This window comes from Vitis vinifera, chromosome 6, assembly GCF_030704535.1.
Source record: "Vitis vinifera cultivar Pinot Noir 40024 chromosome 6, ASM3070453v1".
In the NCBI taxonomy this organism is placed as follows: Eukaryota; Viridiplantae; Streptophyta; class Magnoliopsida; order Vitales; family Vitaceae; genus Vitis; species Vitis vinifera.
In genome coordinates, this window is record NC_081810.1 from 1489788 (window position 1) to 1517362 (window position 27575).

The 27575-nt window shown below is 32.9% G+C and overlaps 2 protein-coding genes across 4 annotated transcripts; one reads left to right on the forward strand and one right to left on the reverse strand.

The window, feature by feature from the left end:
• Positions 1-235: 235 nt before the first annotated feature.
• On the forward strand, positions 236-3436 carry LOC100258789 (omega-6 fatty acid desaturase, endoplasmic reticulum isozyme 2-like). The gene is made up of 2 exons (XM_002285604.3): positions 236-346; positions 2096-3436. Exon 2 carries the CDS (start codon positions 2115-2117, stop codon positions 3243-3245), a length of 1131 nt encoding a protein of 376 aa, XP_002285640.1. The 5' UTR covers positions 236-346; positions 2096-2114; the 3' UTR covers positions 3246-3436.
• An 8503-nt stretch (positions 3437-11939) lies between these two features.
• LOC100260408 (putative E3 ubiquitin-protein ligase LIN-1) lies at positions 11940-20804 on the reverse strand. 3 transcript variants are annotated; one of them, XM_010653015.3, is made up of 9 exons: positions 20095-20802; positions 17625-19332; positions 16586-16831; positions 16465-16492; positions 15730-16378; positions 14722-14866; positions 13661-13921; positions 12836-13145; positions 11940-12374 (listed from the first exon to the last, which is right to left on the reverse strand). In XM_010653015.3, exons 2-9 carry the CDS (start codon positions 19311-19313, stop codon positions 12256-12258), a joined length of 3447 nt encoding a protein of 1148 aa, XP_010651317.1. In that variant the 5' UTR covers positions 19314-19332; positions 20095-20802; the 3' UTR covers positions 11940-12255. The 3 variants fall into 3 exon arrangements, with proteins under 3 accessions (XP_010651317.1, XP_002283306.2, XP_019076368.1); XM_002283270.3 differs by having other exon boundaries at positions 17625-19294; positions 20095-20795; XM_019220823.2 differs by having other exon boundaries at positions 17625-20804.
• Positions 20805-27575: the final 6771 nt, after the last annotated feature.

Genomic DNA, 27575 nt, shown 5'->3' on the forward strand with positions numbered 1-27575 from the left:
CAGGGTCAGTTCTGTCATTTCGCCACCTACCTCGATCCCCTGTCAGCCACCGCAGCGAACTTCTCCTGCGCAAGCAACCCGTAACCGCCCCGTAGAAGCAACGGGCGAAACGACGCCGTTTCATTTAACTTAATCCAATTACAAGTCGACGCGTGGAGGCACTGCAGGTTTCTGCCAACACGCATACGGTCGAGAATCCGGTGGGCCCACCACGTTGCGCTTAAATACAGAGCTCTGTTTTGAAGGAGATGAGCCAAGCAGCGTCTCAGAGAGAGAAAGAGATAGCACTTCTCTGAAAGTGCTTTCAGGAGAAGAGAGCAGCGAGGAGAGGGAAGCTTATACTAAGGTATAGTCTTTAATTTTTATTTTTATTTTTTGCCAATTTTATCTTCCAATGCATCTGGTATTTTCCAGTTTTGACATGTCAAAAAAATTTGTTAAAATTTTTTATTTGGGCTTTCTCAAGAAGCTGATAAAAAGCGCTTTTTTTTCTTCCTTCTGCTTTTCCAATTGAAAACCTCTCTGGGATAATTTATAATAATTTTTTTTTATTAGTTTTATTATTCTGCATGCGGGTCTGCTTTTTCCTTTCCTTTTTTTTTAATATATATATATATATTATATGCTGCATTTTGATTATGCATATGGACCAACTGGGTCTCTTAAGGTTAAGTGCCTGCCTTCCGGCCCTTTTTTATTTTATTTTTTAGGCATGCAAATGGCTGTTTGGACCCATTGTGTATTATTTTCTTTTCTTTCTATTCCTTGCAAGGTCATAAATGTTCTGTCTTCTTTTGATTAGCGATTGTGTGTGTGTATGGTTCATTACTTCTTTCTTTCTTTCAGGAGTTTCTTCAATTTCAATTTTGGTTTATTTTTCTGCTTTTTTTTTCACAGAAGAGATGAACTCTGCAGAAACCCACTGAATTATTGAATGCGTTTCATCCCTCATTTTTTATTTTTTTTTCTTTCTCAATGGAATTAATACTGCTCCCATTACTGCCATTTGCCAAAAGCTTGTTCCATGCATACCTTACACTTGTTTCTACTCACCAACCACCTGTCTATCCTAAATCATTTCATGCCACATTGTCCATATCTGCTTGAAACTTGAATTTGACCCTGCAGTCAATAATAATAATAATAATAAAATATATATACTTTTTGCTTATTGAAATGGTTTTTTTTTTTTTTTTTTTTTTTTTGAAGTTTTTTGAAAAGTGTGGATTTTATGTGTATATTTAAAGGGTAAAAGACAATAGGCTCTGGGGGATAAGGTTTCTTAATCTGTAAACCTCTTGATCTATTTTCCTTTTCTCTTTTATAGATCAAGAGAAGATTTGAAATGGGGTATTGTTAAAACTGGATTGATGATCTGGGCATTCTGTGAAAAGCACTTTTAATCTCAAAGCACATTTACTTTGAAGCCAAGTTCTATTTTAGCTCAACCATCAATGAAAGCAAACCAGCTTTTGATGTAGCCCAAGATTTGATGTCATTATACTAATCAATATGGGGCATCAAATGAAGATTGAAATGGTTCTTTTCTTCTTCATTGTGTTTGGTGTTTGGTGTTTGGTGTTGTAAAAATTAAAAATAAATAAATAAATAAAAATTTAAAATTTAAAAGGAAAACAAAAAACCAAAGAAAAATATAGGCCAAAAACTATGTCAAAGGAGGAACCCGCATGTGATGCTCACATCTTTATTTTGTCCTGTAGTTTCGCACTTTTCTTTACTTTTTCAATTCCCATATAAGGCCACTGCATTTTCATAGCCTTGATGTCATGTAACTGGAAATCTGATGATTCAAGAGCCTAAATGGACAACTTTTTGTGTCGTTTTATATGATTTGTGTAAGTGGTATGGATCATCTGTAGTATGGTGAAATGGCAGAGGAAGAAAAAAGGAAAACTGTTGATCTATTGATATTGTTGTTCTGTTAAGACCTTGTGGTTGTGGTGGTTGTTTCTCTGCTTATTCTCATCCAATTTTTAGCTCACTGAAACCCCTGCAGATGATTTTCAATTGATATGTATATGCCAATTCTGAGGATGTGTTTTAGTGGACATTAACCCCATGTGTATACTTTCAGGTTCCGGTGTCTGATCAAGATGGGAGCCGGTGGTCGATTGTCAGTGCCGAACAGCCCCGTCCAGAGGGTTCCTCACACTAAGCCTCCATTCACACTTGGCCAAATCAAGAAGGCCATCCCACCCCATTGCTTCCAGCGCTCAATTCCCCGGTCATTCTCATATGTTGCCTATGACCTCTCCTTAGCCTTTCTCTTCTACTACATTGCCACCTCCTATTTCAGCCTCCTTCCTAGCTGGCTCACTTACCTTGCCTGGCCCCTATACTGGACTCTCCAAGGCTGCACTCTCACTGGTGTTTGGGTCATTGCCCATGAGTGTGGCCACCATGCCTTCAGTGACTACCAGTGGCTTGATGACACAGTTGGGCTCATCCTCCACTCCTCACTCTTAGTCCCCTACTTCTCTTGGAAGATCAGCCACCGCCGCCACCACTCCAACACAGGGTCACTGGAACGTGACGAGGTCTTCGTGCCAAAGCCCAAATCCAGAATTCCCTGGTTTTCCAAATACTTGAACAACCCATTAGGCCGAGCCCTCACCCTTGTCATTACTCTCACCCTTGGCTGGCCATTGTACTTAGCCTTCAATGTGTCTGGCCGCCCCTATAATCGCTTTGCATGCCACTATGATCCTTATGGCCCAATATACTCTGACCGTGAGCGGCTTCAAATCTACATCTCTGATGCTGGAATCTTTACTGCAAGCTATGTGCTTTATCGCCTTATCCTGGCAAAAGGTCTGGCTTGGGTTGTATGTATGTATGGGATACCGTTGCTAATTGTAAACGCCTTCCTTGTCCTGATCACATACCTGCAGCACACTCATCCAACACTGCCTCACTATGATTCCTTAGAATGGGACTGGCTAAGGGGAGCTTTGGCAACGGTTGATCGTGATTACGGGGTGCTAAACAAGGTCTTCCACAACATTACCGACACACATGTGGCTCACCATCTCTTCTCCACAATGCCACATTACCATGCTATGGAGGCCACCAGAGCAATCAAACCTATACTGGGTGAGTATTACCAATTTGATGGTACCCCATTTTACAAGGCAATGTGGAGGGAGGCTAGGGAGTGTCTTTATGTTGAGCCTGATGAGGGGGGTTCAGATAAAGGTGTCTTCTGGTACAGGAACAAGTTTTGATAATAGTGAAGATGATGATGAAGAAGAAGAAGCATGTAAGTTATCAATATACTTAGCATGGGAGTGTGTTTAGTATGTAATAAACAAAGGGAAGGGAAGCTGAGTACCTTCTTTTCTAGGTAAAATGTATGGTTTGGTTTAGTATGTAATGAACCTCTAAGGACTATAATATATGTTTGTTTGTAGGGAAATTGTGCCCAATCACTTATGTGGGATGGTCATGTTTTGGGGCTTTGGCTACAAGCCAAGGAATTGTAAAATATACAGTACAAGAACCAACCAAACCCGGTAAAACCCCTTGCCTAGTACCTCATGACACCATGTTTTTTTCAGTCCTGCAAAAGCTCTAGACTTCTGTTTGGAAAATGTTTTTAAAAACAGTTTTCAAAACCTATTTTGTGATGTTTTATAAAACAAAAATATGTTTCAACCTAAAAGGTTATGTAACTTACTTTTTATATTTTTAAATATATTTTAAAAATAATTTTTATATATAATTTTATATTTAATCATTCTCAATACTTGTATAATTATTTTTTAAAACAAGGAAAATAATAAAATAAATTAAAAAATATTCTCTAAAACACTTTATTTTTGTTTTTAAAATCATAAAATTACTTTCCATATCTCAATTATTTTTCTTTTTTTACTCAGAAAACAAAAAAATTGTTTTAAATAGACAGTTACCAAGCATGACGGGAGGATCTTTCTACTGTTCCGTGTGGGGATATAAGCCTGATGTTGAAAACCCAACAAATTGACCCTAACCAATCCAAACTGATGTAATTGGTTGGGTTTGAAATTGAAAACAGTGAGCTATAGTAAGATGTGAAACATTCTTTAACCTACACCCAGGTTAGGAGACATTTGGGTCTAAAATAAAATAAACCCACTTTAAAATTCAATAGTGCATAAGACTCAAAATGAGCTTTACTGTCAATCAAACTTACTTACACCCTGGGAGTGAAAAGTGGGTCACATGGAATAGGTTTGGGTTGGTTGAACCCAAGCTCACTCTCTGCCTTTATTTTGGCTTATTGGGTGTGGACAGTTGTCATGGATTTTATCCAAATTTTGGGTCCAGTGGAGGTAATCTTGATAATATTGGCTCGGAGAAAACCCCTAGCATCTAATGTTTCTGCAGAATAGATGAATAAGAAAATAGAGCTAGAAGGATAGAAAATGGAGGGCAAACATCCAACCTATACATGATTCCCAACAACAATATCCCTGCCTAAAAATATTGAGAGAGTGAGGTGAAAGAGATGTAAACAGTAACTGCTATGTTCAGTTTCTTGGGAGTTTGAAGAGAAAAAAATATAAAGAAACAATAAAAGAAAAGGAAAATATAAGAAAATTAATGGAGGAATGCATTTTTTTCAAACTTTTTCTGTAATTTCTTAAGGAAAAAGTTTTGGCATTTTTGCTCCTAAGTTCCCTTGGTAATTTTTTTTTCTCTTACCTTTGATTGTACCATCCAAATTAATTTCATAAAATCATTTTCCTTATCAACCCATGGATTTATTTATTTTTTTAAATGTTCTTTTAAAAAATATTATTAAAATACAATTATTTAAAAAATAAGCATAAAAATACGAACATTTTCATAATTTCTTTTATTTTTGCATTAAATTCATCTTTTTAAAGTATTTTCAAAAGACAGTTCATTTTTTGTACTAAATTCACTTTTTGAAATGACGAGTTCCTTTTTTACCTTAAATCTTATTATACCAAACTCATCTTTTAGACGAGTTTTACTCGAAATTCAAAAGTACCGTAATATTAGAATTAGTTTTTATGTTCTAGGTTTTTAAAATATACACTACTCCAAAGTCTTCATTTAGCATTTATATATTTATTCATTCATATTTAAAAATATTAGATGGGTGTATTATTAAAGGAGTATTTGCTCCTTTTAAGTGCTTAGAGAACATTTCTTGTCTATTTGGCTAATTAAAAAACATTTCATGTCTATCTCGCTAATTAATAAATAGAGTTTTTTAATTAACATATTAATAATTAAAAAAACTCTATTTTTTTTTCAAGTTATTAAAGTCCCACTTGGATCTTAGGTGCAAACTCAATTCAATTTTTTAACATATTTGTTCAAATTTATTTCTCTTTCTTTTATCTTCCATATAAAAAATAAAGAATTTAAGAGCATATATATATATATATATATATATATATCTTATTATATTTCATTGTCTTCTTAATTTTTTTCCTTTCCATCACATCATCTTGCATGATCGAAATAGAAAATTAATGTGATTAGCTTACTAGATGTACACTATAGATCCATAATTTAAATGTTAAACTTTCCAATTATTTAGTAATTTAACATTATGCCAAAACTTCAATTCTTTCAAGTCAAAGTTTAAACCACTCTTGTTCTTGATTCCTCATGTATTGAATCCATCTGGTGATGAGAGTGTAAATACTAGACAGAACACATACTTTATTCAGCAATTTCCATTTCTTATCAATGTTATCTTTTTAATTCAATCATTTTTGCTTGCCCTTTAGGTTATATATGGTTCCTGAAAAATATTTTAAAAAAAAAACAATTTTGTTTGATTGTCCTATGAAAAAAAAAATCAATTATAATTAAAACTAATTAAAAACTTATACATTTTCAAATTGTTTAATCTTTACATCGATTTCTTTCATTTTTTCTTTCCTTTTATTTTTCCTCCCTATTTTCTTTTCCTGACATTTTCCCTCAAATTTTTTGGAAATCAAACATAACCTTAATTTATACTTAATTAATATTGCAAATTTAAGAAAATATAAATATTTTATTATATTTGATTGTCTTCTTTAAGTTTTTTTTTTTTTTTCATTTCCATATCATCTTCAAATAGAAAAAAAAATTGTAATTAGGTTATCATGGCTATGTTTGATTCTTGAAAAGTACTGAGAAAAGAAAAAAAAAATAGTTTTCTTATATTTGGTTTCATCATAGAAAATACGAAAGAAACTTCAAATATAATTAAAATTAATTATAAATTAATTTATACAGTTTAAAATTATTTAATCTTTATATAATGGAAGAAAATAAGTGACTTGGTTTAAAGAAACATATAAAAATAATTTATTCACTTTGAATCTATTTTTTATTTTTTATTTTTTTTATTTTCTTTCATTCTTTTTTTCTCTTTTCTTTTCCACCCGTTCCCTCGTAATATTATGTATTGGTCAATTATCTTAAAACTTTCAAATTCAATCCTTTTTTTATTCCTCCCATTTATTGAAACAGATAAGGTGGTAAGGTGGTAAGAGGATAAAAAGTAGATTGAACAAATGCTTGATCTCACAATATCCATTTATTATCAATATTATCTTCAATCCAATCATACTTGCTACCTTACCAAACCAATAAGCCAAACTTACAAAGAAATAGTTCATGGTTAACCCACCCTTTAATTTATACCTTATATTGCACAAAGAAATTATTGCTCCAAGAAAATAATTTATTGGTCGATATCAGCATGAAACCAATATAGAAAGCCCAAAAAGCTAATCATCAATGCTCATAAATTTGGGGTGAATTTTGTGTCGAAATCACAACACACTTGCACAAAATACGCACTAATGGTTTCATACATTGGAAAATTAATTACACCCGCATTTGATTTGTTCCCTAATGAAGACTATGAGACAGATCTCACAAATATCACAAAATCTGAAAGAATCTAATGGGCGCATCCGGTCTAATTTCTTTTTCCCATGCGTTTTCCTTATGCAGATTTCGTTCTAATCACAAATTATTCCGAGCTCTATAAGAAGGACCATTTAGGCCTATACACTTCACAGATTTTTCTTCCTTCTTTGCATCTCTCCGCCATGGACTTCAGCATGCTTTCTTCCGATCATTTCGGTTTTGTTTGTGATCAGTATGAAAACCCTAGTAGTGACTTTCTTCCCTTAAGCTCATCTACCTTTGATCTTCACCATCTTCATGAAAGTGTCTTGGTAAGCCCTCACCTGACGAATCCGCCATTCCAGTGGTACGAAAACAACAGTTTCAGAAGCAGTTTCAATGGCCTGAACCATGTTGACAGCACCCTGGTAAGCCATCAACTGATCGTTGCTGATCACAATCATAATGAGCTTCAATGGCAGCAGAATCTCCACCACTTCAGTACTGCCCTCCAACGCCCACCCGCAACACTCCCTCAAGGCCAATTTGGAGCAAGTTTTGGCTCTCAGTGTGGAGTGATTGTTCGGCGGAGTGTTGTGGAGATGGTCACCTACCAACAAATCCAGTCTCTCCCCCATGTCACTGCTCCTTCCCCTTACTATCAAGCCCAGTCACCAACCCCACCAAAAAACTATATGCTGATGGAAGTTGAAGATGACGATGATTATGATATTAAACCTAATCTTCTCCATTTTCCAGCTCTGCCACAAAACAATTCCGTCTGTCTTCCTCAAGTGCTTCAAATTGAAGGCCAAAACCAGATGCCCGAAGACGATGACCCCAATGACAATAATGGTCATAAAAACCAGACGGATAAATATGGGACCAAGAGCCTGAAGCACCAGAAGTATGGGCCTTACACTTGTCCCAGATGTAAAATGGAGATCGAGACGTCCCAGAGCTTTGCTTCCCATATGAAGTCTCATTACAGCTCTGAAACTGAAGATGAGAGGAAGAAGAGGATAGAAGCCAAGTATAAGAAGAAGAATCTCCGGGTGGCCTACTCTTATGATGGACAACTTACCCTTGTCCCTGAGGAATGAAGTGTAAAACCATTCTATTAATAGTGTTGAAAACTAGTGATGTAGCAAAGTGCATGAGGGTGTTTTGGTGATGTGTTCTCCCTGTCCTTCACTGTTATGGGCTTTTGGGAAATGGAATAAATAATTGCTTTCACATTTTTTCATATTCCAAAAACATTTTAAAATATGTGTTCATGTTCCATATGGATTGAAAATATTTCTAATATTTTTAAAGCCATTAGAATTTTTAACGGCTCATTTTTGGTATCATACAACTATTCTTCCTATCTTTGATTGTCATGATCTCTTTTCAAAAAATTTGACAATATTAAATAATAATCTTATATATTAACATTAAATAGAAATTTAAAATACTTAAACCTATTATAATTATTAACCCCTTTGATAGACTATTTTTTACCATCATAAACAAGAATTAGTCCAAAAATAGTAGGATTTATATTTTTTTTTTCCTTTTAAATCTTTAAAATTTCATTTAGACCGTTAAAATTAGTGCCAGTTTAGATTGTTGCAATCGTTGTTGGTTTAAACCGTTACTAACAAATATGATAAAAATACTTAATATATTGGTTTAGACTATTAGGACCAATATCGATTTAGATCATTATTGGCAAATATAATGAAAATACTTAATAATAAATGATCGACTTCAAAATTTTATAATTTTAAGTTAAAAACGAATAACACCATTACTACATAGGCTAGTTATTACTACCATAAGCCAAAAATTAATCCAAAAAAATATTCTTTTTTTTTCTTTCCAAAACTTCCACGTTCCTTTACATTATTAGACCCTTACATATTTATATTTTCCTTTTTCCCTATCAAAACTTCCAAGTTCCTTTACATTCTTTGGAGTACTTTTTACTATTAGTCTAAAACTAAAACAAAGAGATCCTCTTCATGGATCCAGCTTCTTTATCAGAAAATTAACAATCTTTTCTAGAGCATCAAAAGTTTATACCTTACCATTCTTGTTATTTCCTTCCTTTTGTTACTCTTTCAACTTGCAGGGATTCTTCTAACCCTTTTTTCCCTTTTCCCTAGTATTTTTGGTGATCCAAACAGAACTTGAAAGAAAAACCATCTTGTTGAAGGCAAAATTGTAAAGTACCACTACCATTTTGACCATTAGTAACTAACATAATGAAAATATTAACTAAGAAATAAGTTAAAAACTTTCTAATTATACCATTAATACTTATAGTTAAAACTATTTTTGACCGATGGATGTAAGCAAAAATTACTAGAAATGGAGAGATTTATAGTTTTTTTTTAACTTTCAGGACTTTGAAGTTTAGCTACTACTTGTAGAGTTAGTTTAGTACTGATTATAGAAAGTGTCTTTTTAACTTTTTTAATATTTGAAAATTTTTATCTTTCAAGTATTAAAAATTGTATAAATGTTTCCTTGAATTATCGTTAAAAGCATTCTTAAACTAACTGAATTGTTATTAACAAACATAATGAAAATAATGACCAAAAAATGATGACAAATTTATATATAGTTTTAAGTTAAAACCCTTATGATACTATCATTATTCATAGTTATAAACCTTTTACCATCACCAGCTATCATCATGGACAAATGCATAGACAAATTGTTTAATTGCTGAAGTTTCCAAACAACAATATCTTTATATAGATTTTAAAGGTAACTTACTAAAAATATAGCATTTGAATTAGCCATGAATTTTATTTTATGGCATAGCTTGGTCATGCATGTTGGAGAAGTAACATACTTATATTTGGAAAAGAGCTTTTTATACTTGGGAAAGAAATAAAGCTCATCAAGGGATGGGATAGTTCTGGTTATAATGGTACAAAATTAGGCAAGGTTAGTTGTATTAATATATTGATTGTCCTAGTGCATATATGTTTATGGTCACAAATATCTCACATGCATAAATCAAGTATTTTTACATTCATGTGGAGGCACAATTCAAGAAAGAGATCATCATGCAAGAAGGCATGGAAAATTCAAGTAAAAACCTAGTTGGGTTATGAACTTTTTAATCATTTTGTATGTAAATTTAATGAGAATTTATTAATGATAATTGTATAAAACCTTACTTCAGTGATAGAGAACTACACCTTAAACCTCTTTTTTTTTTATGGAAAATAACTTTTAAGTTTCTTAAAATAATAAGGGAGTAAATCAAAAGCTTACTTAAAAATAATCCATTTAAAACTTAGTTTGAATCCTTAACAGGTGGTTTTATAATTCAAGAGGCTTTAAACATCAAAATTTCTCAAATTAAGGCCCGAAAGTCACAAAAGTACATCCATAACAAATGTGATTGATCACATACCCAACCTAATGCTCTGTATTTCGTTGAAAACTGAACCATGAACGATGATTACTCCCTACTAAGAGGTTGATACAATGGTCGATATATTGTGCATATGGTTAACCTCTTGGCTAACCTAATTATTAGTTTTGCTTCTCAACAATCACCTATAGCACATTTAATGCTTTTATAATTAGTCAAATAATCGACATCATGCTTTGGCTTTTTTTGAGGAACTTGTGTCAAAAGCATGATGTCTAGAAACATGAATTACCCACAAAACACCTACATATCATTTATGCTTCATCAAATACCCCAACTTTTTAAAGCCTTTTAGGGTGCTCCAAGCATGAATTTGTATTTTTCTCATTAATTAAATCACTTTTCTTGATTCCTTGAACCATAAGAAAGTTTTTTTATGTCTTTTATTCATGGAACTCTTGTGAGTTTGTTAGAAAGTGGGTATATATAATACCTTGAAGCAGCTTGTAAAGGGTCATTAAAACCCAAAGATGCAAAATAATAATAATAATAATAATTAGAAGAGTCTTAATTTGTTATGAAGACTCTTGATATAGTGGATTAACTTGTAGCTTGTGGGGAATGGGTTTACCCTCTCTTCTTCACCCATCCACCAAAAAGCCCTATTTCTCTAACCGCACCTTCACCTTCTTCCCCTTCCTCTCCTCTACCAAAACACCAAACTAGCTATTTTGTAATAACTTCTCAATTAATATGCATTCTTCCCTGGATAGCTTCCTTATTCTTATCACAAAAGTAATGATATTTTAAGGGTTATCAAAAGCTTACTGATCAGCATGGTGTGGTACCTTACAACATGGCTAGTTATGTGCATATATGGTAATGATCTCATACAGACCATCAACAAGTGTTTTGAGATAAAGAGTAGAGAAGGTGCATATAGTAATGTCATGTTGTCAAAAGGATTACTATCCTTTTGTCAAGAAATGATTAGGTTTAAACCACCAGCCTACTGATAAAATAAGAATCTAACTTTTTCAGATTTTCTAGGGTGAATGGTTCCATAAAGGAAATTAAGGATAGACTAGAGGCCTTAGGTTGAAGCAATTCACAGCAGGATAAGATATTGTGAACTTTATATATTGAATGAATACTACATCATTCAAAAAAATTTGAGTTACTAATATAATTCTACCGACAACATGGCATTCTAGATCAATCATCAGTGCCCTCTTGTGATCACCCTAAATGAAATGAAACTTATAGAAGTAGCAAACAAGTCCCAAAGATTGTACAGCTTCATTTGTGTGGCAGAATATATTCTTATGGATGGCATTCTTTTTGCTATGTACCCTGGAAATGAAAACAAAAAAACAAAAAGGAAAAAAAACAAAACAAAACAAATTGAAGATTGTAAAATGCTATTGGAAAAGGTGAGGCTGCTCTCATTACTGTTCTTATATTTATGAAGAGATTTGATGATTATGTTGATAGTCTCTTTGGAGAAGCGAATAACCCTACAGCAGCGACGAAGAAGGGTTTATAATTATTTGATTTTTCTTGTATTCAAACTGTTTGATCATTTCCCTAAAAATTTACTAAGTTTTCTGCAAGGGAGATACATTGATGCAATATTTTCTAACTCTCCACTAACAAATAGGTGAGAAAGGAGAAATTCCATCAACCTCTTCTAAGATTCTGATCACAAAGCCAAGTACACCAATAAAGTTCTGGACCCTTAAAATGCAAATACAGAAGTATTAACCAATATACGGATTGGGTTTAACACAACAAAACTTCTGTCATTGTGGTATATATATTATGTTAACATCATCAGTTCAAAGCAGTAGAGCTTTTACACCGACATATTTGCCTTAAAAGGGGGGTTGGTGATAGCAAATACCTCAATCCTAATACTAACAAGAAGAGTGATTACTGCCCGAAAACTCACATCATGTTTAGAAGAAGAGCTGCATTCATTTCCTGTTAGATTACAGATCTTCCCCAGAAATAGTGGTATAAAGATGTTTTGCAGTCCATGTTACTTGTACAAGGCTTCGTAAAGGAACCACAATTTCTTCTGCAATCGTCATCAAGAGTACCCTGCACTCTGCAACAGGCATAAAAAGCAATAACATTAGCAGTAGTTTTGCATGTAAATTTCATTATACTGAGTTACAGGCATATAGTTCTTTCTTTGTCTAGAAGCTCAAATAACACATCGGGTTCCACCTAGAAAATGAAAGTGGTTAAAATACATGTGACTCTTATCTTGATCCAACTGATTTTTAGCAAAGTTTTGTTCTAAGATTGGTCAAATTTTCAAACCTTATATTCAACTGATCATAACCCACCTAATATGAGTTGCATGTGAAAATTTGTAGGAAAAGCAAGTGGTGGTGTTGGAAAGTTTAATACAAGCAGCAAGGTCATAAAGAAAAATCTTTCTTTAGAACTGCAAAAGTGGTTTTACTTGTATTGGATTTTAGGAAGCTACTTCTGTCGGTATATGAAAGCCTGCTAAGGCTACAAAAAATGGAAATATGTAAGGTTTTCTAATGTTTGCATTACCTGGTATTTTGCTGAAACTTAACAGAGACGCAGAGGCAAGAATTTTGTGTTCAATCTGCTCACTGTTTTCCAAATTATCTCTCAGCCTAGAGATGAGAGCTGAAAAGGCGGAGAGCTGGAATTCAGCATCTGATAGTGAACTAAGAGCACTGCTCAACCATGCCACAGTGGTCAGGCACACCCTCACCAGTTCAGAGCTATCAGAGCCCAAACACTTGGAAATTGCCTCCAAGAATGACTTCTGTCCATTACCAAGCAGAACTGCTGATAAGTTCCTAAACCACTCTTCCTTGGCCTGTTCTTCAGCATCCTGAATTTCGACATACCAAAACTTCAGTGAACACTTCCATTTCTTAAACAGTACCAGTTTTTCACTCAATAAAACTCTTGTCAAGCAGAAAAAGAGTACAGCTCTAGAAAGTTTCCTACATGTGAACACATTTATATTAAATGTTAATATAAATTTCTAGACAATGTTTCAGTTTAATAACTTCCGACAATCAAAATGAAGTGATTCTTTAGAGAAAAAGAAAAGAACAGAAAAGAAAGGCGGTATTATGCTGAAATCTATATTAACATTCAGGAAGACAAATGGGACATTGTGGTCTGCATTCTTTATAGAAACACGAGGTCCTCTTTTTTCAAACCACACAGCTGTTGATTCCATTGGAAGGTTGTAGTGCATTAAAAGATATAATCTTGGTCAGACAACAAAAATTAAGAAAGTAGTTATATTTGTAGAAAGGTTTGCATTTCAATAATACAGAAAAGCATTGGTAGAAGTTAAAACTAGAGGGGAGATAGAGAAAAGGTGATCAAACCTACCAATGAAATGGTTCCATCAACTAATAGACCATTCTCCTCATTATTACAAGAACTCAAATCATGACTGTCCATAGGTCCAGCTGGTTTTAGGATCCATTTCTCTGTGGGCACATCCCCAGAGAAAGAGAAATGCCCCGTCAAGATTAGGAGTGCCCTGCAACACTTTTCTCGGACATTCTCGTCAGTTAAGCTGCCTTCAAGAGCCACTACAATAGCATCAACAGCCTCCTCTCTATATATGCTGTACTTCCGAGGTTCTACCTGCAACACAAGGTAGTTCCAATAGACAAATCTTGATCATGCAGCTTTGAGACATTCGCAAAAACAAAAGTAAACCTTCAAGATATTCACAAAACAATGATTAACAGGGAACACAATTTCTAGAAATAGGTTATGGCAGTTTTTGGATGCAGACAGAAACACTTGTTTAATCAAAGCAAGATAATTCTAACTATGAAATCTTAAATAGTCAGGTTAGGTCACTGTCATTTATCTTTCAAGCAGACAACAATCTTCAATTAAAGCAGTTCTTTCCTGAAAATATGGAGAAATGCAATTAATCACTAGTTGCCCCACAATGGAAACTAGCTGTGAATTATTTTCAACTATTTAAATCCATGTGGTATATGAATGCAATGGTATTAACATTGGGAGCTCCCACCACAAACAGAACATAAAGGTACTGGTTACTAAATTCATAGTTTTTATGAAGTGTTACTAAGCATTTAAGAGATGATCCCAACGTTGAAATTACAAGAATGGAATGTATTTAATGGGATCTTCAGTGGTTGACCACCAAAATTTGATTAAACCAGCACTTGGAAGCATAAAATAGAAAATCCATGTTGTGACACAGCTCAATTTGTTGAAATAATAGTCAATTATCAGATTGCATTTTTCCCCGATATCTTACCTACTAATTTGGTCAGAGGTTTCAAGTGGTTCTTATGAAGAGAGGGGTCTGATGAAGAATGGCATGGGAGTAAGAAGAAAAGGGAAAATCAGAATAGAAGTTTAAGAAAAATCACATTGAACTATCAAATTTTATTTAAGGAGCATACCAGAAGATCTAAGTGTAGAAGGAGAACAGCAACTAAGGGCCGTTGCTCGGGTGAAGAACTTTGAAGATACACAAGCAAAACATGCATAGCACTCATGATCCCTTCATTTTGAAAGCTGCTCAAGAACAATGTCACATCTTTCCACCTGTATTGACAAGTAGAATTATGAGGAATTAAAAGGTGCGGAACAATTAGTCAATACCAATAACCATTGAAAACTACATATTCTTACCAGTACTGCTGTTCATTTTTCTTAAAGTAAACCTCCTATAGATTACTCATCTAGTACTTAAACACCATCTCCAATATGATATACTCAGGCAAGCACATTCTGTATATTCGTTATATTACTGACATAAATTATCAGAAATGATGCACAAAAAAGGAAATAAAAAACAATTTCACCATAAGAAGAGTTTGTTCCACACTTGACAAGGAAACAAAATGAAGTCCAATGCACTTTTACAATTTTGAAGGCTACCCACTAGTATTTATTGCAATGTCTGTGTTTGAATGTGTGGATGTAGAGAGGGTGGGTGAGAGGAATGAATTACAACTATCAAGTTTAACAGACAGAGCAAAACAGTGCAAGATCAATAACAATGTGTTACAGACAGAATCTTGAGAAAGCAAAAGAGTTCTGAAAAAATGTCCAACAAAACATAAGTGGCATTCTGCCCGATTTTCCTATATGTGAACACATTCAGATGAACAAAAACCCACCAAAGAAGACTTAAAATGACATCAAGCACCATCAGGAATTTTTTTGTCAGTGAATATTTCGACTCTAATATCCAACAAGTTAGAATATCCAGAAAGCAAATAAAAATCAACCACAGCCAATATGATCACCAATCTGACAATACTAAGGAAAGGATTGTTGCCAGAACTATTGGGTTGTTTCCACAGTATTATAAGTGAATTTCCACAATTAGCTGCATTTGATAGCAATGGAAACAACTAAAAGAGAATATGTGACACTTCTTACCAATATTAAATACTACATACCTGTGCATGCATATAAGTTCAGTCAGCAGCAACACCGCATTTGTTCTTGATTTAGCCTGCTTACTGTGAAGTAGCTCAAGAAGACACGGTTTTTTAATATATTTTGCTATCTCATTTTTGCATCTGTAATCGGCTTCAATACAACTGCACATGAGTGCAGCTACACATGTTTTCTCTTCCAAGTTTCCTAATTCAAATCTTCGAGTAAGAAACTGCAGACCTCCAAGAGATATAAGGTGTTTTGCATTTGTTAATTTTTCTTCTTTGCTAGAACCACTAAGAAACTGCTCTAATGCGTAAATAGCTGTCTCATCCTTTGGTTCAACCCCATGTTCCCCAGAGCTCCCCTCTACCTTAGAGGCAAAAGCCAAGAGATGCCTGCAGTTTTCAGATTTCCAGCCATCAATAACACGCTTCAAGATAAAGTTGGTAAGTGGCACACCTAAACCCTCCAATGCTTTTCCTGTTACTGGACAGTTTCTGTTTCCCTGATTAAACCATTCCCTGATGGCATGTCGCTCAAAAGTTTGACCAGTTTCAATGGTCACAGGATCTTCAAACAACCGTCCAGTCAAAGGGCAAATAAAATCCTGGGGAATGCTTGAGAAAAATGATCCTTCATTGAAATATTGACAATTTCCATGTAAATCTGCATCAGGAAATGGAACTATCAACAGTGAATCCTAATGTTCAATATAAAAGGCCCTCATTTTGATCTTACTCCTGTTAACTCACCTTTAGCAGAGGACTCCATATTGGTTTGCTGCATTCCAAACAAGTATAAGAAGAAATTGTCAAAAATGAACAATATTTGCCATAATAAAGAAGACAAGAGAATGGTTAAAGAACTCATTACATTGGGGTCAAAAATTGCTTCACTGTTTGATTGTGAAGAAATGTGCAGGTCAAAAACTGATCTTGCTAGAGTCCTGAGAGTTGACTCATTCGCTCTATGTATAGGTGCATGGAACATGTGGGAGCTTCCTGGAGGGACCTGCCTTATATGAGAGTCACAAACTTCATCACTAGGATCTCTTTCACCCGGAGCACTCACTCCATGCAACCTTGTTGATTCCTCAGCTTCCAGTAAGTGTCCATCTTCCTACAGAAATATCAAAATTCTTGGAAGCATGAATTGTGAAATTTATATTAAAAAAAGGATCAAAGACCAAGATAGAAACAAAACTATGCGATAAGAATTTTGTTCACATAATAAGATATTAGATGTAAAGACGGAACTGAAGGTTCTGTTGCAAACAAACCATCACAGAAAACACCCCCTCCCCCACAATGACACAAAAATAAATAAAACATAAGAAAGGCCCTTTAAAGAAAATTATTCAAGCTCTTCCCATCTAGTAAAGAAAAGTTCAATAAGAGATAGATCCACAGAGGGCTTTTGAAATTTATATACATTTGACATTATAAATGAAAATATCAATTATAGGTAATGTTTGAGCCAAACATCACAAGTACAAGGCGAGCCTCTAGGGATAAGGCCTGCCCTGGAATGAGTTTCATAGGTCAACAAAATAATTTTCTCAGAGGTCCAATATTAACCGAGCCTTGATATGCAAAATGTTTTACTGTCTACTGCTTTACTACATAGGCATTTGGCAAGAAATGTAGGACTAAAAATGGAAACAGACATAGCTACATAGTGTGAATAGAATGCAGCTAAATTGACCAGAAGCTAGAACTCAACTTTGCCGAGATGCAAAACAGAATTAATGAAGTCTTTCATTGATGTGGGCATGATAGCATGATAGATGTTCAAATGATTCAAGTAGCACATATCTCAGTATTGCATAAAGCAACTAATTTGGTGACACAATAAAGGTCTGTAGAAAATGACATGCTGCAGAAAATAAACAGATTCAGAGAAAACTACTTACAGGATGAGCTGCTTCATCATAAGGATTCTCCATGAGGTGCTCTTTAGCATGTTGGTCAGTATGTTTAACTGCTTCAGAGAAGTGTGTCAGTGCTTGTTTATCCTCAACAGCAGAATCATCAGAGCTTCTCATACAATTATACTCTGCCTCCCCGTACTCTTCCACTTCACCAACTTGGGGTTGGATTGAGTTGCCAAATACAGTATTATACAGTTTTTTACTGACCATTGGCTGAGTTGAGAAAGGACCAAGTGGATTAGCTAGCTCTTGATAGTGGCTCTGTGAACTTCCCTGATCAACTCCCCGAACAGACACCGAAGGGACATGGATGGAAGGGACTGAAGGAGCTTCAACCCCCTCAGTGAGCCAATCCTTATAGTAAATTGCAAATTGATGGGTACCCAAATCCAGAATTTCATTGTAAACTTTTTCAAGAAGTTCAAGTTTCCTTTGTCTGCTAGGTGCATCTGCTAGAGAATCAGCTTCCTGATTGTACCACACCTTCAAATGTGAAAGCTGAGGAAGAAACAGATAATCCCATAACTCTGGCAACAACATGGTCCGAGCCTGGAAGGGGGAATCGCAGAACACTTGTAGAATATGCTTTGCTGATGCCTTATCCTTCTTCTGTAGCTTATATATCAGACCAAGGTAGAGATGAGCACAAGCTGACAACTTGTAATTGGGAACCCCAGATGTAAAACCATCCTTCATATCATCTGAGCTCAAACCCGCAATTACACTGAGCTGCAAAGAAGCTTTTTTCAGGTCTTTTCCACTGGCAGACTCCTCAGCAACAAGTTCTACTGTTTCAATTGCTTGTTCAAGTGTTGTTATGACCTTGCTCGCAGTACTTTCACCTTCTTCCAAATCAATAATATTAAGAGAAGAGAAGCAATTATGATGAAGCAAAGTCCTAAAATCCTTGTCTTTAAGAAAACGTTTGACAAAACCGCTTATGATGGAGACCATGGCTTGGACAGCAACTTCATCAAGAGCAGGTTCAGAGACTGCCTGTACAGTACTGTCATGATTTTGACCCCGATTCTCATCAAAGATTTTGTTGTTCTCCATACTTTTACGAGACCTGTTCAAAAAGGTATGCGGTTCTTTCATGCTGTTATTGTGATTATTGCTGAGACTCTTTTGTGCAGGCAAATGTTTGATAGAACTAGTGCTACTGCTATTTCTCTTCTCTGACCTCTCTTTATTTCTCTCCTTTTCAACAATTCTATGAGAAGATTTATGGCTCCTCTTTCTGGGGCTGTACTCCTTATCTGAATATATATCTTTGTATCTTCCATTCTCTTCCACGCCTACCTCAACTATCTCATTTCCTGGAAAATCTTCAAACACATCATTAGTCTCTCTTTCTTCAAATCTCTTATTCAGTTCCTTCTTTGGTTCTCGATCTAATTTCTCTCTTCTAATAAGGCTATCCTTCTGTTTCCTCCCCTTCACTCTATTAGTAGGTGGTGCTTCACCTTCTGAATTGTATCGAGACACACTGGACCTTGTCCTTGCAGTCTGAATTTTAACAACTGAACCAGCATCTGCCTTACAATTGATTCGGAAAGGGTAAAGTGGCATACTTACAGCCCTTGATGCAAAGGAAGGTCTAGGTGTTGTCTTCAGTCTCCTTCCTTGAAACCCCTCCTCTGCAAGAAGGTCTTCCAATGAAGATGCCATTTTTGGCCAAGATTAGAACCTTCCTCAACACAAAAACAAGATCAGAAAAGCTACCAGTAAATCTTTTGCTCAAAACAGTCATTGTGGATCCATGGAAAGGAAAGCAGATGTTAAATGAGACCCAATTGGGGAAACAAAGATAAAGAACTAAATTCTCTAAAAACTACTTATTTAAGCATTGCTATGACTAAATCATTTCAAGCTAAATATCTACCATAGAAATTTTATATTGTCAACTTCAAGCTTGTTTTGACAATTCAAAATATCACTCAAAATCCTGATTCCAAATTTCGTCGTGCAGTTCATTGCTAAGTATCTATTCTTCTGATTCAAACTAACTGTTAGAAAGACTTAGAACCAGGAAATGTAAAGCTTAAATTCACTGCATATATGCCACATTTCCCAACCATTTTGAGCTTTTCTTTGCAATCAAACACATAATGGGCAACAAATTCTACTAAACATCCAATTATTTGAAACTTGAATAAACATGTCTCAACGTTTTATTCAAATACCTAGTCTTTCTATCAAAGTGTCTCCACCCGTGAATCATGAAGACAATTAGAATCAAGAAACAGAAAAAGCAAATACAAGGTTGAAGCCTCAAAATGCTACAATCCAGAAGATGAAGACATCCGACTTAATAGTTGATTATATCTATGCTTGTTATTGATCCTTCACACATTTTACAACAGAACAAAATTGAAATCAAATTCACAAAAACAATGGGTTAGGAACCATAAAGAAAGAGTTCAGTGAAAAAAATGTCATTTACTCGAACCTTTGAACTCCTTGTCACAGACCCAATTCAGAATTCAGCCAACTTCTTCATAAAATCCAATGAACTATAAAAACCCTGCTTGTATCTCTCAGACCCCATCAAATTCCCAGTGCTGAAACCCCCAACCCAGCTGAGAACCAGAAAAAGATTCCCCAATTTCAGCTTGCTTTAAATCAAAAACCTCTGAATTCTTCAAGTGATTAGAGGATAATCTTGGGAGCCAGCAAAACTCCCCACTTTTCGGCTCCCCGTGCTTCGAGAAAAACTTCGAATTCTTCAAGTGATCGAAGAAGAATCTTGGGAGGAGAACAATAGAGAAGATGCTGAATGAGGAAAATTCCATTGTGGAAGTCCCTATAAAGGACTGCAAGAAAAGAGAAAAAAACAAAGAGAAAGAGAGAGATGCGGAGGAAGAATACGATGGGGAACAAGGCAAAGAGGGAGAGTGAATAATGACAAAACGGTGAAGACAAAGGAATGAAGGCGAACATAGTGAAATGGTGCTTCGCTTGACCCTTTCAAAGCTTCAACTGATTCCAACTGCCGCCTTCAATAGTTAGTTGCCTCCCTCCTCTCTCTCCATTTGGCGTTTTGCAGGTATCCTTTGTTTGATCATTAGGCTGGATCTTACCATAAAATAAAAGAATGCAGACGAGCCCCACGAACGCCCATGGAGAGTCCAATAGATCCTCATGTTGAGATCTTATCAAGTTATAACTTATAACTAGATGTGATGGAGAAATAGACTCCAAACAAATCATGCCATCACTTAGTATTACTTACTTCCGGTGTTACACGTGGACTTCATAAATTTTCGAGACTTCACCATGAATAGTCAATTTTTTGAAAATTTTGAACTACTATGATTTGGATCCTTGATACATCATACATTTGATTTGTATTAAGTTAACAATTTTATTTCATTTTAATACTAAATCAAACACATCATATGCTTCAAATATATTATCGGTTTAATTAATGAGTGTTTGAGAACCATGACATGCATAGTAGGCTTGAAATCCTGGACTCCAAAAATCTTAACTTACTTGATATAATTAAGAAACTAAATTCTAAAAAAAACAAAATAAGATTAAGTTTATTGAATCTAAGCATAGAAGTGTGCTTGAAACAACGATATTATAACTTTTAAAATTATGGGGTTGAAAAAAAACTTAGATTGTAAGAAGGAAGAAACATAATCAAGTGCTAAATTGTTGAATGAATTAATAAATTTGGGTAAGTCTCACGATGACGAGAGGTCTAGGATTTATTAATGAGTCTATCACTCATAATGGTAGAAATACAGACTTTGTTGAAGTTAAAAAGGTCATTTCTATCATCCAAAATCTATAAGGCATATGAACACATACTCGTTTTGTCATAGAAAATGTCACACTAGTGATAAGTGTCACGGCAAAAAGTTTAAGGAATTTTGTAAATAAATTAACAAGCTTGTGCTTTGGTCTAGAGCAATAAAAGATAAAATCTTATATAATGGAGGAAAAACAATAATTAATGAATTTTTAAAACTCATATTCAAGTTAGCTTAAGATAAATTTTCAAGTTTTGCATCTTGGTACTTCCACTTTCAAAATCCTCAAATTTATTTTCAAAAGTCTATAAGACCAAATAAATTTGGGTTACAAAAAATAACCTACACTATGAAGTAAAATTTTTATGAGTTATATTTTCACTCCTTTAGATTCTCATAGAATTGTACATCCAAATAAATTTTTATGAATTTCTACTCTAAATAATATATTTTGTTTCATACCCTATGGTTTAGTCTCTCTCTTTCATTCTTTACCTATTGGACTATGTTGTTTTAGAACTTCTTGCTTTTGCTTTTAAGTTAGGACTTCATTGTTAGTAAATTATAATTGTCTTTATTAATTATGAGTCTTGAATTTAGGGGGAGTGTTATTTTGCCCATAAATTAGATATTTGTGATCTTGAGTATAGAATCTCACATTTAGAGGAAGAGTATAATTTTTAGGATTCAATTTAGGGAGGTTAAGTATTAAGCATGAGATTAATAAAATTTTTACTCCACTTATTATTATTTTCTTAAAAATATTAGGTTATTTTGATGTATCATAAAACCATTAATATTATCTATTTCTTCTATTATTCATGTTTAGAATCATTTCGATTTGCTAACAACGAATAGTAGTTGAGTAAAGATTGCTTTGAATATTTCATATCATGTTATTTCTCGTGAGAATTTGACCTTGAGGAATCTTCTTAAGCATGTTCTGACTAATTGATGTTAGATTGAGATGTAACATGAAGATCATTTCGGGCTCCAATACATTAGCATACATATTTTGTTCCATTCAATAAAGTTAAAAAGAATATGGTTTAAATTTTTTTAAGTGAAATAAAATACCTTGGCTAAATAATAAATTCTCATATGTAAATCAATAGTAAAAATCATCACTTATAGAATTGGAATTTTCTTCATTTATGGGTTCAAGTACTAGAAATAATGGCCTTCACAATCTTAAGAAGAGATAAAAAGAAAAATGTAAAAACTATAGGAGGGAACGACATGTGCATAGAATGCTCGTGGAGTTATGTTGCATTAAAGAAAAAGTCAATGGAATTGAACTCAAATTAAATTTGTTAGCGCCCACGGCGAACACAAGGGGAGTTGATGGATGCGGCCAACCCTCCAATTTGTCAACAATCTCCCCCCCCCCCCCCCCCCCCCAGCGACACCCCTGGGGTTCGAACCCGTGACCTCGACTCTAATACCACTTGTAGGACCTCAGGCGCTACCAACTCTCCTAAAAGCAATTGCTGTTAGGAAAGACGCATACCCTAACCTTATAGTGCATTCACCCAAGCGTCCACGACGAACACAAGGGGAGTTGATGGACACGGCCAACCCTCCGATCTACCAACACTAATAATATGTTAGTATCTAATTGATACAGGAAAACAAACAATAAGATAGTACATGAGCGATTGAGATTGACTTCATAGATTATGTACGTGTGGGTCTATTCATTGTGAACTTGACAAATTATTGCTTCTTAGAAATAGAATTATGGTAATGAAAAGGACTAATTTTATCATTGGAATCATAATGGCTCTAATTATTTAGTATTTTTCAAAAAAAATTAACGCCGGTAATTTTGCATCTTAATAGTTGTGTTACTTAATATAGAATATCATCGTCTACTAGTTTAGTTTGATGGTAACCTCATTTTCATCGGATTCTTTACTTTGTTAAACATAGGCACGAGGGTTTGACGGTTATTATTTTATTCTAGCACTCTAATTCTCAATTCTTCAACAACATTTTTGAAAGATGTTTTGACGAAAAAGTAAAATGCATCGATTTGTTAGTCTCAACAAAGTATTGGGATGGTGCTAAAGAGCATGAGCTGCTTGTGTCAATAAGGTACTAATTGATGTAAGTCCTTAACAGTATGTGCATCCAATGACATGAAAGAATAGGTGTTAATTGATATAATACCCTTAAGAGTAAGTGCATCCAAATCAAGTAAAACCACACATTTCTTTTATATGCTATCGAATTTATCTTGCAATTGGTTGACTCATCGTTTTCATTATCATTGGAATCATATGCTATCGAATTTTATCATTGCAATTGGTTGACTTATTTTTTTAAAACTATTTATTCACCCCTTCAGAGTAGTTCCATGCTTTGAATGAATACATAATATGGTTTTTATATTTTTAACTAGAAGGAATATTTTTTTCATCCTAATGTTTAGATAGTTTACTAATAAGATAATAATATTTAATATTTTTTTTATAAAATTAGAAATATTTATCTGAGAAGAATGAGAGGCCAAAAAGGAAAAAATCATGATTTAGAAACTTTAATAGAAAAAAATATTAATTTTCATTAAGATCCTATTATACCTTGATTTATATTCTATTTTTATAAGCCTTAGAAATGTCATTCTTCTTACCACTTTGATTAATGTTAATTTAACATAAAATCTAATTATCATCTCTCACTATTTACCTCATCAACTTCCTAGCAAAGATGGAGGAAAGATTAATGTTATGTTTGATTCTCGAAAAGTACTAAAGAAACAAAGAAAATAATAAAGAAAATAGTTTTCTCATATTTGATTTTATCATGAAAAATATAAAAACAAATCAAATATAACTAAAATTAGTTAGAAGTTTATACCATTTAAAATTATTTAATATTTATATAATGAAATCAAATAAGTTAAATGAATTTGAAAAAAACATATGAAAATAATTTATTGATTTTGAATGTATTTTTAATTTTCCTTCATTTTATTTTATTTTAGTTTTTCTCTTTATTTTTTCCCTCAATTTTTTTGGAACCAAACATAACATATATGATTTTTTTTTCCTGATTTTAGCACCAAAGGTTTAATATATATATACGAAAATGGGAAATAAAGAATACACAACCTTAAGGCAACATAAACTTCATGAACAACCAAATGATTAAAAATTGGTTGTATTGCATGTGGGTTGATTATATTATATTTAATTATTTGTTCTCATTCGCATAAATATCATTCCCTCTTAGACCCAATGAATTTTGATGACTTTAAAACATATGTAATAGTAAAAAAAAACTCATGATTTCAAAAACATCTTTTGTTATTTGATGTGAGATATGATAAGGATTCTTTATAGAGGTATAACATTTTTATTATATTTCATAAAATCGTGATACTAAACAAACAAACTCTCTTTACTAAGTAAGATAAAACAAAATCTCGCACTAAGATCGAATACCATTTTTAATAATACACTCAGTCCTATATATATCACACCATATGAAACATAAACATGAGGTGATTTTATATACGCATTAAGTATTAAGCCGAAAAAATTAGATAAATAGTGGAATAATCTAATGCAAGGTTTTAATTTTGTTAAAGATTTAAATAATTTAGAGTGGGCCAATCCCTCTTAAAGTTATTAGGTCCATTATCAATGAACATTGAACACCATGTCAATCTAATAGGGCCTAAAAATAAATTGAGCCCACACCACCTATAGTTTTTAATAATATATGCTCTCTTGGACCACCTTATTCTAAATGTTTTGAAATTTTTGGTTATAGTGTCAAAATCTTTAATCTCTACGCATTTTCCTTTCATTGCTACCTTCAAAACTATTCCAAAATCAATCTCATATGGTATTAAATACTCAATTTAATGAGAGCATTTAATTTTGTGTTTTGAAATTTATTCAAAAAATTGTATCATTTTTTCTTTCCTTGTTGTCACTGTCCTATGCCTTCTTGGCCATTTGCATGGATGGTAAATTTGTCACCATATATCAAAACAACTATGGTGAAGTAAAATTTTATTTGGGTTTAAATCCTTGATTTTTTTTAAGACATTTAATTTATTCAATTAATCATATTAAAATGACATAACCCTAACATTTTCTTACTTCCAAATTTTGTATAGTTCTAATGAAATCCATTTGAGACTCATAAATATCTAATTATTACTTCTACTCTAAAAAAAATTTATTTTAAGGCAAAGAATGAAAGGAAAGGTCATTCTAACTTGAAGTGTTTAAATTAAATAAAAAGTTGAATAAAGTGAAAGAAAATCCACATCTTTATAAGTTAGAGTGTCTTAAATAAATATTAGATAAAAAAATCATATTTTATAATACTTTTATTGTTTATTAGATCATATGAAATAATTAAGATTTTGCTTATTACTTTTAAAAATAATTCTTAAAAAATTATGATTTTTTTTAATTATTTGTTCATATTTACAGAGATATCATCTCCTTTGAGAGCCATTGGATTTTTATGACTTTAAAACGTATGTAATAGTGGAGAGAAATTCATTATTTCAAAAATATCTTTTGTTGTTTGATGTGAGATATGATAAAGATTCCTTATAGAGGTTTAACATCTTTATTATATCCCATAAAATAGTGATACTAAGTAGATAAACCTTCCTTACAGGGTAAGATAAAACAAAATCTCATGTTAAGATCGAGAATAAATTCTAATACCATTTTTAATAATACACTCATTATTATATAAATATTATCAATTTTGAAATCTATTCGAACTTTTATAACTTTAAAATACGTTTATCTAATTAAAAGACATTACAGTATCAACTTATAAAATATGACACCACATGATATATAAACAAAAGGTGATTTTATATACACATTAGGTATTAAGTAGGAAAAATTAGATAAATAGTGGAAGAATAATCTAATGCAACATTTAAAATTTGTTAAAGATTTAAATAATTTAGAGTGGGACAATCCCTATTAAAATTATTGGGCCATTATCAATGAACACCATGTCAATCTAGTAGGGCCCTAAAAAAATTGACACCACATCACCAATCGTTTTTAATATATGCTCTCTTGGACCACCTTATTCTACATGTTTTTAAACTTTTGGTTCTAGTGTCAAAATCTTTAGTCTCTACACGTTTTCCTTTCATTGCTACCTTCAAAACTACCCCAAAATCCATCTCATATAGTATTAAATGCTCACAATTTAATGAGAGCATTTAATTTTGTGTTTTGAAATTTATTCCAAAAATTGTATCATTTTTTCTTTCTTTGTTGTCACTATCCTAAGCATATTTCTTAGGGTGGCTAAATTTTCTTGGCCATTTTCATGGATGGTAGAATTGTCACCATATACCAAAACAACTATGGTGAAGTAAAATTTTATTTGGGTTTAAATCCTTGATTTTTTATAAGACATTTAATTTATTCAATTAATCATATTAAAATGATATAACCCTAACATTTTCTTACTTCCAAATTTTGTATACTTATAATGAAATTCGTTTGACACTCATAAATATCTAATTATTACTTCTACTCTAAAATATTTTAATTTAAGGCAAAGAATGAAAGGAAAAGTAATCCTAACTTGAAATTTTTTTAATTAAATAATAATTTGTATAAAGTGAAAGAAAATCGGCATTTATATAAGTTAGAGTGTCTTAATTAAATATTAGACAAAAAAAATAATTCATATTTTATACTATTTTTATTGTTTATTAGATCATAAAAAATGATTAAGATTTTGCTTGTTACTTCCAAAAAAAAATGGTAATATTTTAAAAAATAATTCTTAAAAAAAATTATGATTTTTTTTTTTGCAATTATTTCACTTCATTTTCTATAAAATTACAATATATATATACAAGGTATTTTTTTTTTAATATTTTAAAAATTTAATCTATTTTTAGAAAGTTGTTTTCTATTATTTTTAAATATGTTTTTAAAATTAGAAAATTATTTTTATTTTAAGAAATAAAATAAAATTTCAAGAATAATTACCAATGTATTAGGTAATTTGTATTTCATGTATCTCCTTGTCTTTTGTAGCACACCTCCTCAAAATGATTTTATTTAATTATAAATACAGTGGTTACAAAAAATATTAAATTAAGGGTTTATTTTATAATTATTTTTGAAAATAATTTTGAAAAATATTTTTTGAGAATAAA